Source organism: Idiotropiscis lumnitzeri, chromosome 7 (assembly GCF_059441095.1).
Source record: "Idiotropiscis lumnitzeri isolate Australia: NSW breed Sydney's pygmy pipehorse chromosome 7, RoL_Ilum_1.0, whole genome shotgun sequence".
Lineage (NCBI taxonomy): Eukaryota > Metazoa > Chordata > Actinopteri > Syngnathiformes > Syngnathidae > Idiotropiscis > Idiotropiscis lumnitzeri.
The window spans coordinates 10991502-11008808 of NC_142397.1; the positions used below are offsets into that span (position 1 = coordinate 10991502).

At 40.3% G+C, this 17307-nt stretch overlaps 1 protein-coding gene across 7 annotated transcripts in view; it reads left to right on the top strand.

The window, feature by feature from the left end:
* The window catches only part of gramd1bb (GRAM domain containing 1Bb), a 63659-nt gene extending 47405 nt beyond the window's left edge, over nucleotides 1–16254 (top strand). For all 7 annotated transcript variants that reach the window (XM_088300082.1, XM_088300076.1, XM_088300075.1 and 4 more), the window contains 15 exons: nucleotides 5219–5303; nucleotides 6272–6375; nucleotides 6813–6908; nucleotides 7239–7319; nucleotides 8187–8302; nucleotides 9922–10075; nucleotides 10187–10379; nucleotides 11075–11218; nucleotides 11751–11869; nucleotides 11932–12074; nucleotides 12163–12266; nucleotides 12507–12807; nucleotides 13909–14016; nucleotides 14489–14609; nucleotides 15145–16254. In XM_088300082.1, coding sequence (XP_088156208.1) covers nucleotides 5219–5303; nucleotides 6272–6375; nucleotides 6813–6908; nucleotides 7239–7319; nucleotides 8187–8302; nucleotides 9922–10075; nucleotides 10187–10379; nucleotides 11075–11218; nucleotides 11751–11869; nucleotides 11932–12074; nucleotides 12163–12266; nucleotides 12507–12807; nucleotides 13909–14016; nucleotides 14489–14609; nucleotides 15145–15234 — 1959 coding nt within the window. In that variant the 3' untranslated portion in view covers nucleotides 15235–16254. The remainder of the gene's footprint in view (nucleotides 1–5218; nucleotides 5304–6271; nucleotides 6376–6812; nucleotides 6909–7238; nucleotides 7320–8186; nucleotides 8303–9921; nucleotides 10076–10186; nucleotides 10380–11074; nucleotides 11219–11750; nucleotides 11870–11931; nucleotides 12075–12162; nucleotides 12267–12506; nucleotides 12808–13908; nucleotides 14017–14488; nucleotides 14610–15144) is intronic.
* Nucleotides 16255–17307: the final 1053 nt, after the last annotated feature.

A 17307-nucleotide genomic window follows, 5' to 3' on the forward strand; every position in this document is an offset into this window, starting at 1 on the left:
TCACTTCATCTACAAATGCAAGTTTCAACCAAACCATGCAAAGTGAAAGCCACTAATCAACAAAACCCTGAAATGCTGCCGGCTTCTCAGGACCTGAGCTCATCTGACATGCACTGAGACAAAGTGGAAAATTGTGATGTGGTCTGATGAGTCCACATATCAAGTTGTTTTGGGAAATTACTGACAGCCAAAGAGGAAAAGGACTAACCGGGTTGTTATCAGCGCAATGGTCAAAAGCAAGCATTTTTGATGGTATGGGGTTATGCTAGTGCACATTGCATGGGCATTTGCACATCTGTGATGCAGATCTATGCTTGAGGCGGAAACAGAATTCCGTTGAAGATATAGACAGGAGTTCCAACCCCGCATCCTTGATCATTCAATCACAAATCTAATAGCGGTTGCAGGATGCGATCAAAGAAGTCCGGAAATCATTACATTTAGGTAAAAAATATAATAATAATAATAAATACTATTTACAGTGTGTATGTTACTTATAGAATTATAATGTCGCTATAAGGCAACGAACGGTTAATAACGGCGTTATTGCATCTAAATTGTCGCCAGGCGGAAGTTCCACATGCAATGCAATACATTTGCCTAATCACAGATGCCAAAATCAGCAGAGTTTTGCGAATAAATGAGGAAGTAAATCCCATGTCATAAAGCACTAAACAAGAAGAAGACGTCTGTCTGGAATGATCCCCGAAATGAAATTGATTAAAGAAAGTGTACAGTGACTTTTGGGTTACATTGTATAATAAAAGAGAAATGAGCAACCTTTGTGCTGGTGATCCAAATGGTCACTACTTCTCAAAACGTGTCATAATTACAGGCTCAATATTGAGCACAACTTGGCTACCTTTTGCTTGAGTAATAATTGTTTTAAGAAAAAAGGCGACAGTGTGAAAGTAAAAAGAAACCGATTAATCTGTTATTGAAGTTGTTTTTATCATGAGATCTCAGATGTTATCAGAGCAACACAACGGCAAGGCTTGTTTTCTTCGTTGAAAATGGTCTTGTGATCTGCGTATGTCCGTCCACCTCATGGAAATGGTACCTTGTTACACCAGTGAAGCCACAATTATTTTTACTTCAAATTGCCCTTGAGTGACTTATAATCATCTAAAAGGCTCGATTCATCTGCACAAGCTTCATATGAATCCTTCCTCTGCAGCTCTTCACTCAGGCTGCACAAACAAGAGGGAATACATTGACAAAAAAAAAAAGGGTGGGGAGTGCATGTGGTTGTTATTCAAAACAGCAACAGAGGCTGCCAAAAAGAGATGCCGTGTGCAAGCGGTTCTCTTCATTTCCTCATCAGTATCGTTTCTGACGCCCACCCACATCGTTACGTAATAATGAAATGGACTGAAGTCAAATATTAATGAAAAGCTGCTGTAGTAAAAAGGATGAGCTTATCAGTCGCCTCCACCCTTAAAATGACTCAAACGCCACCCTGGTTTACGGTACCAGCCTCTTCCATCCCTGTGTGTTTGTGCACGGGGTTAATAGTTAACCAGATCTATAAATACCTACTACCTAAACACTGCATTGGTGCAACAATGACCCCGTTATTCACTTGATTTTATTGATGTACAATGAGTTGAATGATCTTTAAATAAAAGACCACTCAGAGCTGTGGCGCCGCAAGTCATTTCCAAGGAAAATTTATCCTGTCAGCCTGAGTTCAACTGAAAATTTTAACCACATGCTCGAAAGGCGTTCTACTTGCGAGATGTTTTTTTTTTTTTTATGTGAATAATCAGCAGTTTACCATCAGTTCCTGCCAGTATGATTTCAGTACTCAGAGAGTGGTTAGAGGGCATATATTGGGCAACAGCAGGAAGTCACAGTTAGAGTCCTTGGAATGACGGGGTAGACTCGCACCGCCGTGGCCTCCACCAACAGGATTGCCTCCGAGATTCTTGGTAATATTTTTAGTCAAGTGTTGCAGGAGGTTATGCATGCCAATGTACAGAATGTGGGGTGCCATCAAAATAGAAGCTGCAAGCTTTACATCTTTCTGTCCCGCTGAAAGGTAGCGTAAAGGGGATCATGTGTCACGCGTACATGAGTGGCCTCACAACTACATTTCCGCCAGCGTGAGCCCGGGGGCGACTGGCCAAAGCTTACAATACTAGGCACACCTGTTTGATCTGGATTTCAGCTCCACTGACCCAAATATACTGTGTAAAAAATAAATGGAAAAAAAAAGAAATGTTAATTTCTTTGCAAAAATAAATAAATAAATAAAATATTGTGTAGATCAATGCGCATGAAAATGTATGGCCTGATTTGGCCAAATGGCTAATTTTCATCAACATCCCTTTGTTGGCTCTTGATAACCAAACTGGTCAGTTATGAAAATGTGACAGCATGATAGTAAAACAAAACTCATGTCACAGTTGCTTCTATCAATTCTTGAATTTCTATTGTAAATAAATTTAAATCATATGTTAGATGACAATGTTGGTGCTCGTCAGCCATTTCTTTGCATTGTACTTAAAATCCAAATGGAATTGACAACTTAATTTTTTCAGCACAACCACCATTATTCAACACATTATCGCTTTTGACCAAGTTCGCAGGCAAAAGTGATTTTTTTTTTTTTTTTAATTGATGCCATGAAATTGCAAATGAGTATCCAATCAGAGGCCAATCGGATGCGCTTACTGTACTGCTGTCAGCCAATGCACTTTGCTCCGTTGGAGGTCAAAGCTCGAGCGCATTCAATTCCTGGAAAGCTGGTTGAACTTGATTTGTTCGGATTTTGAGAATGTTATACCCTTTGGAAACAATGGAGGATAGAAATCACCTCTTCTAGTATCACAGAGTGAATATGTTGTCTATGAAAATCATTCCAGTGCAGTCGTATTGCTTTCAAGTCAGCTTTCTTCACAAATTTTCTACTTTTGCTTAGCTGAGGTCTATAGGTTGATACGCTGCAATGTCATGCATGACAGTGGTTAAGTATCGAGATTAATTGTTGAGGCATATGATTTTGATCACGCTCCTTAAGGTTCCACTGCACAGGGACTCCTTCACAAAATTTGCCCTTATTGGCGCATCGGCTTGACAAGAACCGCATCACAGTTTTGCGTTTTGTCATATGTTACACTGGCTTTGTTGTTCTGCAGCCCAGTTCTGACTGTGTCATGATTGATGGTGTTGTTTTGCAGTCAGAGGTAACTGGAGGTTATGCTCACATCTGTTCTCTGTAACTCAACCACTTCGCCAGACTCAACAGACTTAAACTTCCTTCACGTTTTCTCTCAACCTCCTCAGCTATGTCCACCCGGTCGCCCCTTCGCCATTCTTTCACTTCTTGACGTGCTTCAATCTGTGGGTCATAAACAAAGTCATTACAACGCTCTCAAACCCACACACAAACTCGCACGCTTCCTTGGAATAAGAGAGAGGAGTGGTGTTGGTGGGGAGGTGGGTGCTTCTGCCATGATAATAAAGGACTTGTTGCTCGGGGTTACTCGAGGGCAACGGCCGTAACTCCTCTCCCTGTGTGTGTGTGTAAAAGGAAGAGAGGGAGAGAGAGACACACAAGCCTCATGTGGTTAAAGTGTGCCTGTGTGTCCAACGCTCAACATTGACAGGGCGCAGCAACCTAAAACACAGAACAGGGCGGACACTCACCAGCTACTCTTTACTTTTACTAGCCACTGACGCGCACTTCAACATCAACCGTGGCAGGGGGTCGCGGGAAGGATATTCGCTACAATCCATGAGACACAAAGGATCGAACATGGAACTGGATGAGCATTGTTTGATGTCGGATTGGGAGGCTGTGTTGGAGCTGGATGAGGCCCTGGCTGGGTGGCTTCTGCAGGGTCCTGCAAGAGGGGAGTGGGGGTGGGAGTGGGGCTGGGCCACCTCAGACTTCCAGGAACCTGAATGGAACTCTGAGGAGATCCCTGCAGTAAGTCCTCCTCTACTTTGTAAATAATATCCATGTTTGCGGGGAACTTCATTCGGCTGTAGTCGGACCAAAATGAGGCTAATGAGGAACGGATGCTGCTGTGGTAATTCCCCGTTAATAAATACATAAATAAAGCACTGGCCTAGTTGTGACTCATTGATACTTTGTATTTGAGTCCTCAAAGAGTTATGTTATCACAGACTGGTTTATCATTTGCATACTTCTCAGAAAATCACATATTTTAAGATTCAAACTTGCATGTCAATGGAGACGTTCTTTTCTCTTTTCCCACCGGCCTGGATCCAAGGGAATATATTAGTTTTTGTTCCAGTATGCATCTTGTTACTGGGACGGCAGCTATTGTTTTGCCTCAAGGTTTCCTGTTGAAGGAAAACAGGCGCAGACAGGGAGAACCGTTGCTCACACATTTGGAGATGTCATGAAGCGCATCCTCGTTCTGCAAGGAATGATCTCGTCTGATCAAGCCAAGAAAATGTAGACTTGATAAAACTGCAGAATATATTACTCACACCCCCAGTCAAAAGTAACAAATTGGAGCATTTGTAGCCTCAGGTTTAAAACTTAAGCACAAATCAGTTTATTTTCAAGATTTAGTCATTACTGCATTTTTAAGGACAGCCATAACAGTAGTTGCACCTGCACAATTTACTAAATTCTGATATAATGGACTCTACTCGAGTGTTGTAGTAATTGTGGTTAGTTCACAGTGGCGTAAAACTACGAGAGGCACAATTTACTTCATTGACAAAATAATATTTTGTCCTAAAGCTGAATAAAAAAAAAACATATTAAAGAATCACCTTGGAGCCTGTCACACAAACACCTTTAATATATTTGTAGGCGCACATGAATTGGATGAATTGTGCAGGTGTACCTAATGCTTTGTCCGTTGTGTAGCGCCTAAGTTTGCCGTGTGATGCCAAACTGAGAATGTGACTCATTTAAATGCACACAGCATGTTAACGGAATGATCTGAAGTGGCCTGCTTTGGAATTGAGCTTCTACTAAGACGCCGCTTTTTCTGCTTGCCATTCTGTCGACATCATAAACACAACCTTGTCAAAATCCCTCACACAACTCTTGATTTTCGCCCGTGCCAGTCAAGGGATTTGACCAGCTTTGAAGCGAATGAACCGGGCTGCGTAACAGAGACGACGCTTGTGTGTGAACGAGCAAGCATGAAGATGCGTGTGTGTTTGTGTGTGTTTGTGTGTGTGCATGTGTATGCCGCAGCAATGTGTCTCACTGTGCTCGTCCCTGCAGGTGCTGAGCCCCACATACAAGCAACGCAATGAGGACTTTAGGAAACTCTTCAAGCAGCTACCTGACACAGAGAGACTCATTGTGGGTGAGCGGACGCCGGTGAAACACAGACGCCACCTGAAACTGTTTGTTTTAACGCTCATAACGGTCATGTTTCAACTTGTTTGATAATGCCATTTGACCAGCCTCACAGTTCTCGTGAAGACTCGTGCCATTGTCTAAAAAGAAAAAAGGCAATATACTAAAAAAAAATAAAAAAATGCAGTATCCGTATCATTTTTGCATTTGCAAATATGGTCACGCTCTTTATTCATATGCTGTGCACTGTAAAAAAAAAATGCAGAGCAACAATTTGTAGCCGCTTTAATTGGGTACATTTGACTAATCTCTGAACCAAAATAAATACTAAAATAAATTGAGTAATTTCTACCTGACCTTATCCTTTATTTTAGAAATCCTTTTTCTGCCTCAAATAATCAGGGTAATTTAACATGACTTCCCTAGGTAATATTTACCACACTCCAAAATTGTTGTTTTCAGTGTAGCCTGCCAAAACAGCTTGTATTTGGGTTTTGCATAGTTTAGATGTCTAACAAATGGCAAAAAAAAACAAAAAAACAACCTTGGTTAATATAACGCTGGTCAACAGTAAATTTTAATCAAGGAATCTTTGAGAGTCTAAATGTGTTTATGACAGCAATTTCAAAAATATCTTTCCTTTTTTTCCTCGCACATCACAATTTTTTTTAGCTACCATATTTTCCTTTCATTTGATTTTGTATTTTTTTTTTTTATGTTTTACCATGCATTGTAATTTTGGAGCTATAACGTTTCCGGAAAAAAAAAAAATCCACCTGTTGCTGAACCTAACAATGAATTCCAAATAACAAATAATAATTTCTTAGGTTAAATGAAGACATACGATCAATTCCCTCTCAAATCCCCAATCACAAGACGGACAAATTGGACTGATTGCAATTTCAGACATGCGGTATAGCAAATGGTTGCATGATGTGCGTTGTGCTGATGCCGTGTCATGTCTTCATGTATCAGACTATTCCTGTGCTCTGCAACGGGACATCCTACTACAGGGACGACTCTACCTCTCCGAGAACTGGATCTGTTTCTATAGCAACATATTCCGCTGGGAAACACTGGTATGTTGGTTGCCATTCTGGATATTAATTTCTTCAATGATTCGGAGGGTTCGATGCATGCTGTTGTTATATTTATGAAGGAATTCTGATGATATCCACCACACGTCCGCAACTCAGCTCAGAATCAGTCTGTTACATGTTTCCAACTGGAGTAAACTTTTGTTTGTTCAGCCACAAAATTGTCAAGTGCGCCAGCCGCATGTCAAAGGGCCCACCCTCTGCATGCTGGAACACCCGGCATAGTGCAGAGAGATGAGCTAAATTACCAAAGAAATGCATTGAGACTTGTGTCCGCCCGAAAATCAGGATATGTTTGTTACTGGTTTTTACACGCAGTTGTGATGTGTAGGAGTATAGAGCCCTCTGTTTTGTTAATTCATTTGAAAAGTTTGCTATTGTTTTGCGAGTATTTGTATTTTGCGTCTTCACGTGTGCAGCTGACGGTGCGGCTAAAGGACATCTGCTCAATGACGAAAGAGAAGACTGCCCGCCTCATTCCCAATGCCATCCAGGTCTGCACTGACAATGAAAAGGTAAAATTTTGATGCAAATAATTTAAATATCGCCCCACCACCAAGTGAGGTTAAAATGAAAAAAAACTAAATGAAACTATTACAAGTATTATTTGTAAGACAAGTTTCTTCTGAATTAAAGAAAATTATTTACGGTTACAGTATACGCAAATAAATGTATAAAAATTTTTTTTTTAAAAAGCGGGAATTTTGAATCATGGGAATTTTGACCATTGAGCTTGTTTTTTTGTTTTTTTTCAGAGGTGTTAGTGTTGATTGCCCCAGTGTGGTGGTCACTGCATTATGCGCTTTATTTCTGGCTCCGTGCTGAATAAACAATTTACTCCACAGCACTTTTTCACCTCTTTTGGAGCCAGAGACAGGACGTACATGATGATGTTCCGACTATGGCAGAATGCGCTGCTTGACAAGGTAAGACAGTTTAGCTGGAAACTCAGATTATGGGATATATTGTGGCCAACAACAATGTACATCTTGCCTGTTTAAAAAGAGTTGGTGGCTGTTGCAAAAAGTAATTTTATTTATACTGCATCATGCATTTACAACATTTACCTGCTCTGTTTTTAGTTGTTGCACGCAGGTCACATTGTTAAATTCACATCTTTTTGTATTTATCACAGAAGTCAACATTTATGATTATCATTCTCCAAATTGAATTTCACATAGGGCCTCAATTTGGTCAAAGGCGGCCATTCATCCATTCATGTTGTAACCCGCTTATCCTGTTGAGGCGTGCTGAGGCCGATACATAGGACTGGTCGCCAAGCAATTATCGGCAATTATTGGGCACAAAGAGATAACCATTCACACATGCATTTGCATTGTCACCATGTGGTAACGGATGTCAAGTGAATGAAACACTAAACGCCGGTAGGGCATCGTATTGCGCTTTATTTATTTAATAATTTATTGTGTTTTAATACACAGGTATTTTCAGTATGTAAAAAGGTTTTACTAATGTATCTATATAATTCACAATAAATAAGTTAACCAATTATTTTAACAAATAATTAAGAAATGTATTTTAATTAAACAACTATAGTAAAAACAAAAAAAGGGCTAAATGCATGCAACAAATAGTACTCTAGTACAGTGGTCCCCAACCACCGGTTCGTATGCCACTTTAGACCCCACTCCCCACTTGATAAAGCGACAACGCTCTTAATTTTGCTTTAAACCACTTGAGAAAGCACAAAACCGGTCAGGTGGTTTACACTGTGATCGTCCACAAACATACACCTACTTTATAATTTCCGCAACATTCTGCTTTCTTCTCAGCCGCTGTGCCCCAAAGAGCTGTGGCACTTTGTCCATCAGTGCTACGGCAACGAGCTCGGCCTGACCAGTGATGACGAGGACTATGTCCCCCCCGATGACGACTTCAACACCATGGGGTGAGTGTGGCTGCACGCTGGAGTAGTCGGTTGCTACGGCTGCAAACAATTATCCACATTACACGCCGATTGATGAAAAGCTCTTTGCACAGGCACAATGAATGTATTAACAACCTCCTCTCCTGTCTGTTTATTTGCACTTACTTAAGACTTCCTAATGACTGGAAAGTGGGAAGTGGATTCCTAAATTAAAAACAGCAGAGCAGTGTTTAAATGTGTTTCCCCAGTAATAATTGTCCTTTTTGTTGTGTTGCCTAGTAGCTAGATTAAGGAGAGTGTAGCTCTTTGCAGTAGAGAGTACATTTCACTGATTTAACCAACTCAGAATGCAAAACAATTCTAATAAAGAGCAACTCTGTATGATACAGTCAAGTAGGAATAGTACTTACTAAAGCAAAAGCACTTTTGATTCAGATCATTTTGACCCATGTGACCATTCCTTTTGTCTGGAAAAGACAAAAAAAAGTTGTAAAATAAAAATATTCACAATTGTCTTATTATTATCATTATTATTATTATAGTTGTAGTAGTAGTAGTATTTTTTCTAATAAGTCATAAGTAATTTTTATTATTATTATTATTATTATTATTTGCCACACTCTACTGTATAATGAAGATCAAGAGGAGCAAACCTTTAAGTTTCAGGTGTACAGATGAAATACCAAAATATGGATGTTTTAAAAATGTAATAAAAAAAAAAGATAAAATAATTTAAATAAATTGAATATTTAATTGAATAATTATTAATTATTATGTTTTATTAGCTAATTATTTAATGATATAAATTAAAGAAGAAATACATTGATATCATTCATGTTTTTTCTTAACACCAACATTAATGCAATTAATTTGACAGGAAACTTGATATATAAGTAATTTTATTTTTTTAATTATATATAATCCAAATCCTCCCTGGGCAAAAGCAAAGAACAATGTGGTATGTGTTTAACTCATTCGCTACCATTGACGGATATAGACGTACTTTCATTTTACCTGGGCTGGCAGTTAATATGTGGCCCACCGGCTACACTTGGTCTACCACTGCTCGAGCGCATTCTAATCAACAATCATCCATGCATTTGAGTATACCGTTTATATATATTTTTATATACCCTATTCAGTACTGAATTCCTTTGCACTCTCTTATTTATTTATCTAATTTATATATTTGTCTGTATTATTGTTGTATTGCACTGGAGAGGGGAGCCCTCTCATCTCGTTGCACACTTGAGTACAATGACAATAAAGGGATTTCTAATTCTAATTTCTAATTCTAATTATACTCATTAGAGTCGTGGGTGAGCAAGACCCTATCCCAGTTGACTTTGGAGACAGTCTCCACTCCAGATTCGTCGCCAGCTAATCACACTCTAATCAAGCATAAGCCATTCATTACCATCTGCTGTTCATGTCTTGAGAAAGAATTGTTCTGCCTCACGCAGTTTTTTTTGGTCATTGTTTCTAGCCCGCTTAACTTCGGACATGGAAAATATTATCAAAATGTGGAAAAAAAGTTCAAATAAGATCTTGCGCTCTCCTTGGAAGATGAGATTGACTCTCGGGGGTGAATAATTAAGGGCTTAACTTTATCTAACTTTATCCGTGGCTTTGGGTTTCAGGTTCAGCGAAGAGATTCCGAATGAGGAGAACGAGATGAACAACGACAACTTGTCTAAAAGCAGTGCAGAGGCCAAGCCTGAGGGGAGCCCACCTCTTCCTCACAAGAAGGTTGTCCCAAACAGCACCACGGGCAACCACGACACACCCATCACAGTAAGCTACATTTGAACAACCCTCATCAAATTCTTTAATATTGTCGATATTCCACATTCCGACTGGCAATAAAAGACCCTCCTGTCTCGTTGTTTTCCCGCCCCACACAAGTTTGACCTCCCCACAGATGATTTCACTGACTGCCAACCAGATAGCGAACTGCTAGCTGTGCCTCTGCTAGTGGAAGAGAAGAACAATGACACCAGCGGGACTGCCGGCCCCGTCCCCTCGCCTTCGCTTGACTTTAATGACAACGAGGACATCCCCACGGAACTCAGCGACTCTTCTGAGACGCACGATGAGGGTGATTGCAAAGGCCAATTACACAATGTAAAAAAAAAAATAAATTAAATATTGATCGATGTCAAAAGAGTGTCGGCAGCTACAGTTTTCCGCACTTTTTGGAAGCTTTTGGAGCATATCTGTGGTAATTTTCGCTATTTCGCGAGAGGACCATTTATGACATTAGGATTCACTGATGTCGGATCTGATGGGGCCACCATCTGTTCTGTTAATACACAAACACACATTCAAACAGTATCTTTATTTTAATTAGTCCCTCGAGTGATTTTTAAGTGGCATTGGGTGCGATAATAATTTAACATATTTTTAGGATATAAACGGCCTGCTGGTGGCAACATGGCGAATGAGTGTTTAGCATATCCGCCCCACAGTTCTGAGGTTTGAAGTTCAAATCCAAAGTCCTGCCTTCCTCTATATAGTTTGCATTGTGCCCTTGTACGCGCTTGGGTTTCTAAATTGTCCTTAGATGGGAATTTGAGAGTAAATGTTCTTCATACTCTGTCTCTCTTGCAAATTCATCTAAGAGTGAGCCGAGTGAGGATAAGCTGATGGATGGAAGGATGTATGGGTCTGCTGACTCACATCATATTTGTGCTACTTTACGCTTCACACCATCATGCATTTATGGACTTTGTTTTGTCCCACAAAGTTTGGTGTCCTTTAGTCCTTACGCATATTTGTGTGTGTCTGTGAAAGGTGAGGTTCAGGCCTTCCACGAGGATCTGAATGGGAGGCAGCACATCAATGAGATCTACAAATTCAGCGTTGACAAGCTGTATGACATCCTCTTCACCGAGTCACAGTTCATGAGCGATTTCATGGAGCAGCGTCGATTCTCAGGTCAGCATTCATGCTTATTGATTAGCAGCAACGGGTATTGCATCCATCATTGTGTTAAATTGAAATTTTATATATCAAAACTATTATAGGTTGCGAGGTACTTAAAGAATGAATACTCGTACTGGTATCACTGGTAGAATAGTGGAATTGTTCATCCTTACTATTTATAAGAGGCGTGGGCAAACTACGGCCCGGGGGCCACATGCAGCCCGTTAAACGTTTTAATCCAGCCCTCCGAACTTGAAAAAAATGAAATGAATAAACCTTGTTAATGTTTTATTTTCTAAATACTGTGGTTTTCATATATTATATATTGTTGTAATGCTTTTGTTCACTTTCATTTAAAATTAAATGTATTTTTTTTTTTTTCCGATGAGGTGATGTTTCCAAAACACTCCATCCATCTACTCTGTCAAATTTTAGAACCCATTGTGGCCCGCCAATCAAACTGACTTATACTGTCAGACTCGCAGATCCTCTCATGGGTTATTCATCTCCGACATGTCTGCCTTTTCCATTTTTGTGTGTTCAGACGTCGTTTACCACCCATGGAAGAAGGAGGAGGCCGGGAACCAAACAAGGGAGATCCTGTACACCATCTCGCTGTCAAACCCTCTCGCCCCAAAGACAGCCACCGTCACCGAGACACAGGTATGGTCAACACACAATATTTACTAAACAGTCAACCCTGAAATCTCAAATGTACCTTTTAGACTCTGTACAAGGCCAGTCAGGAGAGTGAGTGTTACATCATCGACGCTGAGGTCATCACGCATGACGTCCCCTACCACGACTACTTCTACACCCTCAACCGCTACATGCTCACCCGGGTGGCCAAGAACAAGTGCCGTTTACGGTGAGAAAGACTATCCGATATTTTCTTGTTGATTCTTGCCGTGTTGTTGGCATCAGTCAGATATGGTTCGCTTCTATTTTTCTCGTAGGGTATCGACAGAGCTGCGCTTCAGAAAGCAGCCATGGGGGCTGGTGAAAGGCTTCATTGAGAAAAACTTCTGGAGTGGGTTGGAGGAGAATTTTCGCCAACTCGGTAAAAGCTTTAGTTGCATTGCGTCAGTCCTGCCAATCAAGTTTCGTTTTGGGATGGCTGTGCTGTTAATTTTCAAAGCAGTTTCGGAAATTTCAGGTTAGGGGCCACTGTGTTCCTGGTTTAAAAAAGAAGTTAGTCTGGAGCCCACCAGTATTATGGACTTCCATATATTTTCTTTGATAGTATTATACTGTATCTCTGAGGTAGCGGCTCATCATTGACAGGAAATGTCTTTCGCAGAGGTGGAGCTAGCCAAGCTGGAAGAGATCCTGACCGAGGCCCACCAGCTCTCCCCGAAGGCTAAAATAGTGAAGAGCGCCACGGTGAGGCGGAAAAAGAGGCCGACCCCGCATATGCGCAGCCAGCATCTGGATGAAGCGCTCAGTCCCGTCACCACGCCAACGGACGAGGAAGTGATTCAGCGCATCAAACAAGTGGCTGGCTCCACACAGACCAGACATCAGAGTCCGGAGCACCGTCGCCTGCTTGGAGGCTTGGCTCTTTACAGCGTCTCCAAACTGCTGCTCATCATCAGCTTTGTGTATGTAGATCATCATCGCACACCTGCACTGAAAGTAATACTCACAAAATATACTGACATCCGAGACTTCATTAGGTACACCGGCTTGACTGATCCACCATTTTTCATAGCGATTGTCCACCTTGGGGACTCACATAAGTTTGAGCCTTTCACTTATTTTGTGCGAGTGGCGACGTACAGGTCACCATCCAATCTCAGGGCACCTATCGACCACCTTTGGACAATTTAGAACCCAGGTGTCGAACTCAAGGACGAAGGGCCAATCACATCATTTTGTTCGGCCCGAAAAATGATTCAAGCTAAAATGTGTACCAAAATTGTTTATTCTCTTCACTTTTATTAACATTCAGATACTGCAAGCAATTATTATGACCAAACCTTGAATCTCAGAACTGTAAGGCAGACTTTAAACCAATATGTCTCTCCGTTGATAATCCAATCCAAGCGCTGTATGGAACCACACCTCTTGTGCAAAATAGGATACAAAATATTGGAAATGCTCAGCATGATGCAGTGCCAACAAAGCGTGTCATGATACTCATAAACATGTTGTTTAATTAATACCTCTCTGAGAGTGAATTAAAAAAAATAAAATAAAATGGCAACACCAAGCAAAAGGTCGATCTGTTGCATCCGGGCAAGGAGCGAAGTGACCAACTTGGTCCAGCAGGTGGTACTACATTATCAAAAAAAAAAAAAAAAAAAAATGAAAGTTGTTAATGTGCATTACCACCACCTGCTGGTGTCTATTCTAGTATCCCTAGCCTGTCCTTTTCCGACTTGTCTATCATTGTCTAACCTTTTGAATTGGTGAATTTCCGAAAATATGTGTTTCTTTGATGTCATTAAAATATCTCACCTTTGTATCCCTAATATTTGATCTGATTTAAATTTCTACTGATATATGTTGCCATTGAGTGTAACCCCTCTCTCCTCTCATTTCATTGCCACCCATAGGATCTGTCTAAGGTACATGTAGTATATTTATTTGCATAGCCACAATAGTCAAAAGCATGTTTTTAAGTCAAGATGGAAATGTCTAACAAAATCCCAAAGGGTAGTTCTTGTTAATGAACTAAATTGTTTCCTGTCTACCCTCAGTCTGGTCCTGTTGGTGTTCCTCAATATGATGCTCTTCTACAAGCTATGGATGCTGGAATACTCTGCTCAGTCTTTAACAACCTGGCAAGGTCTGCGGCTGCATGAAAGGTTTGAACACACACACTGATGCTTAAATACATTTTGCACCAGGATGACTAGCTACCATTTGGTGCTTGTTCTTGTTTATTTGGATTTTTTTTTTACCTACATTTTTCTTTTGGCCTCTTGTCAGGCCACTGTTGTAAATAATGTTTTTCTTAACTGGTTTCACCTGGGTAAATAAAGGTTAAATGAAAATAAAAACTGCAGTTCCGGCATCGTTAACAGGCCCCTGACCACATAGAGTACATTTGGATTGTTGCCCAGCAGGCAATCACACATGCTGTCTGATATATCGCATGCAGACACACATCCTATAATCTGTTCACAATAAGATGAACCCATTAAGTCACTTGAATGGCTTTTGCTCTGAAAGGAACCATTTGCCAAGTTTTTTTGAATGGAGGCCATGCTTCAGTAGCTGCAGCTTGGTAATTGCTCAAGTGTGTACGTGCTTATGCGTACGTTTGTGTGTTTGCAGCAAACTTCCTCAGACACAAATGGAGTGGGCCCAACTCCTGGAGGCGCAGCAGCGTTTCCATGATGCCGAGCTGCAGAAGTGGCGGGAGATAATCAAGTCATCCGTGGTACTGCTCGACCAGGTATACTCATACGTTCATTCCTTTTTATACATTGACGACATTTGGGTTTCAGATCAAAAAATGAATGTGAGCTAAAAAATGGAATGAAATTTACATTCAGATGCATTTAAAAACTCGGAAATATTTCAAACAAAATGTGCTCTGTCCTGAGTTGTTTAACAAATCTTGATGTAAATTCCATGAAATAAAAGCTGGAATTCTGCACGTTTGTTTCATATTCGTCTTTCAATCTGAAACCCAAATGTCTTCTGTATATTGCACAAAAAGGAATTGACCTTGCCATTCCAATACTTTTGCATGGTATTGTACTTCCTTGTCACCAAGACAGATGGTGCTAAAAGCGATACTCTTAATACTTTGGCTTGAGCTCAAAATAGCAAACAGGTGGTTTTTATTCTGCGAACAGAGGATAGGTTTCAAAAGAAATCTTGAAATAGGCAATTTCGCGAATGATGCCAAACCACATGTATAAGTGCGCCCACTATAAATAAATGTGCTGCTAACATGTTTTCCTCTTTATTCCCATCTTGATCAGATGAAAGACTCTTTATTGAACCTCCAGCGGGGTATCGGATTGAGGGACTACAGCTCGGAAAGTGACGACAAGAGGACTCACTATCACTGACCCGCTGCCACAAACGAGGCCATGAGGGCATGCTGTGCAATATTGGACCGCTTTTGTTTTTTTGTTTTTTTTAATGAGTCTGTATGCAGGGAGATCACGAGAAAGCAGGTCCAGGAACAGGAAGAGTGGGTGGGGGCCGAGGACGCAGACGGGAATTGAGAAGATGTCTCCTGCAGCACTGACGCCATCCTACTGTAAGCCATGTGTGTCATCCCGGGGATCAGGCCGGGAAAACGAGTTCACACTACTGCATGCATTTAGACATCTTACAGCAACTCTTGTCAGTATTCATGTGGTTCCAATTCCAGTCTGTGCGTATCAAAAACAACTGGAAGAGGAGAGACAGGGTTCATTTGGAGAGTTCAAAGTCTTTCTACTCTCTTGACTGTTCCTCATCGTCCCCCTAGAGGTCCTCGCTGCAGTGTCTCTTTTTGCAGAGGACACCCGACTGCAGTTTGTTTGACCGTTATCTTGCAAATCTGGTCAGAGTGGTCTTTGTCAGGGCTGGTTCCCTGTCAGACAGCCAAATATGAAGACGGCACAATCTGCTTTGACAGTGTTTGTTTCTGCGCAGTGTTAATGAACCTTTCCCAATCAGAGATGGTCGAATGTAGAATTAGAATGTATGCTTCGATTAGAAGACTTAAATAAAGAGACACTGCAGCCAGACGAGTAGGGGGACGTCTTCTTACATGTTTTGTTACTAAACTGTGACTATATCTCTTTAGAAGTGTTTCAAATTAGAAAGAATTCTATGAATATATTTGAAATATATAAGAGTATTTCATTATTTAATATATATATTTCAAAATATATGAGCATTACCTATATTTATTGTTCATTTATGTACATAGGAAATGAGAGCTCTAGAGCTGCTGAAGAATTTCTAAACAAAAAAAGTTTTCCTCTTTAAAAAAAAAAACAAATGCATGCCAGATATGTCTGTGACATGTCCAGTGTGCAAGTACGAGTCTGCATTTGTGCGATTATATTCGCACTTTGGTGTGTGGGGGTGCGTGTGTGTGTGTGTGTGTGGGGGGGGGGTGCGTGTGTACACCTGCGCGTGTATAGGGGTGTGTGTGTGTGTGAATAGAGTGTGACATTTTTACCATTCCATATGTTTTTTTTTTCCGCTCCTGGTTCCTGCAGCCAGACTGCCTTTAAAAAAAAAATGTAATGCTTTGCTATGCAGCGTTGCATTAGCCCCAACCACACTAAAGTTTACAATCAAAACCTTCTTTTTAACACTTCAATCAACGACGTACTTGCTCTAACTGGTGGTGTCTTCCATGGAAAAATAGCTGATTTGGCACCAATCACATAAGTAGGCCAACCAGCTATGTACTTCACCCCACAGATGACATATTCAGTTTAAAATGCACAAATAAACACAATTTCCTGGTCACAATGGCTTTCTGCAGCCACTTGTTGCTAGGTAGAAATTCTACCAACCAAAAATGATTGGTCCCTCTTGCCCGACAATAAATTTGCCATGCACGGGTCACATTCATTATGATGTTTCCATCATAACTTGGGCTAGAGTGCTTTTCTGACTTGGCGAGTTGGCAGTGGCCCATTAAAGTCAGGCACACGTTGGCGTTTTAAAGACTTTATTTATCGGATGCATATAGAAAATGAAAATGCTCGTGTTGAAATTTCAGTTGAATTGTTCAAATTTTTTGAAAAAAATTTTGACATTTTTATGATCTAATTTGTCGTGATGTAGTCTGGGGTTTTCACTTGCTTTTTCTACAGTACTACAACTAGAACTTTGCAATTGAATCATTATTCTGTTTGTATGATGGAATATTGGGGTCACACTGAAAAGAAAAAAAATTATGAAAAATAGAAAATATTGGAGAATAAAAGTGGATGTAATAGTCTGAGACAAAACTCACAATTCTGTTAGTGTTAAGTCAATGTTAAAAAAAAACGTTTTATGCAAATAAATTTAAGTGCAACTTAAGGAGAAAAATAATTTTGATAATATGAGAATATAATACAATATAAAGTTGTATGAGGGGAAGAAACTCCTAATTTTACAAGAACATAAATATATATTTGACATATGAC